Source organism: Lytechinus pictus, chromosome 8, assembly GCF_037042905.1.
Source record: "Lytechinus pictus isolate F3 Inbred chromosome 8, Lp3.0, whole genome shotgun sequence".
NCBI classification, from domain to species: Eukaryota; Metazoa; Echinodermata; class Echinoidea; order Temnopleuroida; family Toxopneustidae; genus Lytechinus; species Lytechinus pictus.
This window is the reverse complement of record NC_087252.1, coordinates 34,216,524-34,218,097: the sequence shown is the minus strand read 5'-3', so window position 1 is coordinate 34,218,097 and position 1,574 is coordinate 34,216,524. Positions and strand designations below refer to the sequence as shown.

The 1,574-nt window shown below is 45.8% G+C and overlaps 1 protein-coding gene across 1 annotated transcript; it reads left to right on the top strand.

Moving 5' to 3' along the window:
• The first annotated feature begins 438 nt into the window (after positions 1 to 438).
• Positions 439 to 1,272, top strand: LOC129266490 (QRFP-like peptide receptor). The gene has a single exon (XM_054904345.2). The coding sequence runs from the start codon at positions 439 to 441 to the stop codon at positions 1,270 to 1,272; it is 834 nt and encodes a 277-aa protein (XP_054760320.2).
• The last annotated feature ends 302 nt before the right edge of the window (positions 1,273 to 1,574 follow it).

The window sequence follows — 1,574 nt, the reverse complement described above, 5'->3', positions numbered from 1 at the left end:
AAGGTCCCACCTTCCTCACCTCTCGCAAATCGGACTCTAAACACGTAGTGTTGGGGCAAAAAGGACATCCTTTATACAACATTTTAATTTTGTTTTATCATCCCCGCAAATGTGACCCTAAATACGTAGCTTTCCTAGTGAAATAGATACCCTTTTTTCATTATTTTTTTGTTTTTGACACCCTTATCACGTTACGTACGTAACGTGCCCTATCTTGAAAAAGACATCCTTTTTACGTGTTTTCTTGGTCGCGCATGGTATCCACTCGTCAATGTAAGTGGCCCCCCGGGAGAATCAATAACTACTGTAGTAAATGGATCGGGCCTACCTCATTCTGACCTTGGACCGTGGTCCTTCCGACCGATCACGTGGTCTTGGTGGATCATTCTTCAACTGATAACCGCGATTGTTGGCATCATAGGAAACGGACTCGTGATGATGGTGCTGTTCCAAAGAAGGTCAAAGCAACGCTCGACCGATACCTTGGTTGGAGGGCTTGCCACGGCCGATTTTCTGACATCCGTCTTTGTGATCCCCGTTCCAAGGGCGGGAAGGGTTCCTTTGACCTGGCTTGGTGAGGTTTATTGCAAGATACAAGAACCGAATATCCCCAAAGATATCTGTGTAACAGCGTCTATCTACATCCTGGTCGCTATATCAATGGAGCGTTACATAGCCATTGGACATCCGATCTATTTCAACCGTATCCTGACGCGTGGACGCGTGGCAATATCCATAGTCATCATCTGGTTATTTGCCATCATTACTTCTTTTCCTCGAGTTTTTACCACCAGTGTCCACAACATGGACACCCGGAGCACATCGGGCATCTGTGCGTACAGATATGCTAACCAGACCAGTCAGATCACCCTCTCCGTGTTTCTTTTCTGTCTCCGACTTTTAGTCCCAACGATAGTCATGTACATAACGCAGATCCTGATAGCCAGTCATCTCTATCGACATGCTCGCACGTTTCAAGGGCAGAATAACGCATCGTTTCATGATGTTGCTCGACGTCGTGTTCTCAAGTTAATGCTGATCGTCATCGTCACCTACATCATCTGCTGGGGACCAACTAAAGTCGCCACCTTTCTCTTCTTCTTTGGAGTTCTTCCTCCGACTTTCAGAAAGAGTCGAGGATGGACACTCCTCGTTGTCCTATCACTCTTCAACTCCTGTGCGGCTGTGCCAATCCTATCATCTACGCCATCAGGTTCAAAGAGTTCAGGGAGGCGGTATTCTCCATGTTCAGGAAACAGAGGCGTCCTCTGACCGGAATATTCGAGCAGGAAAAACAAAAGAGAAGCAACGACCGACCGTGATTCGCCCACCGGGGTGCAAGAAGGTGGAAGTTCCACGACAAAATAATATGGCACATCCTCGAATTCTTCTGGTGTTACTGGTGCTCTTGGCATCGCAAACATTCGCCAGCAGTAAACCAATTACAGTTTAGCTAACATATAAATATCAGTCAAATAATCAGTCGGCTTTGAGCTTTCGTTTGGACACAAACGTACATAGAGTGCATAGTGCGTTTTATAAGTTATAATAAAAATACCAAAACTGCATCTTAA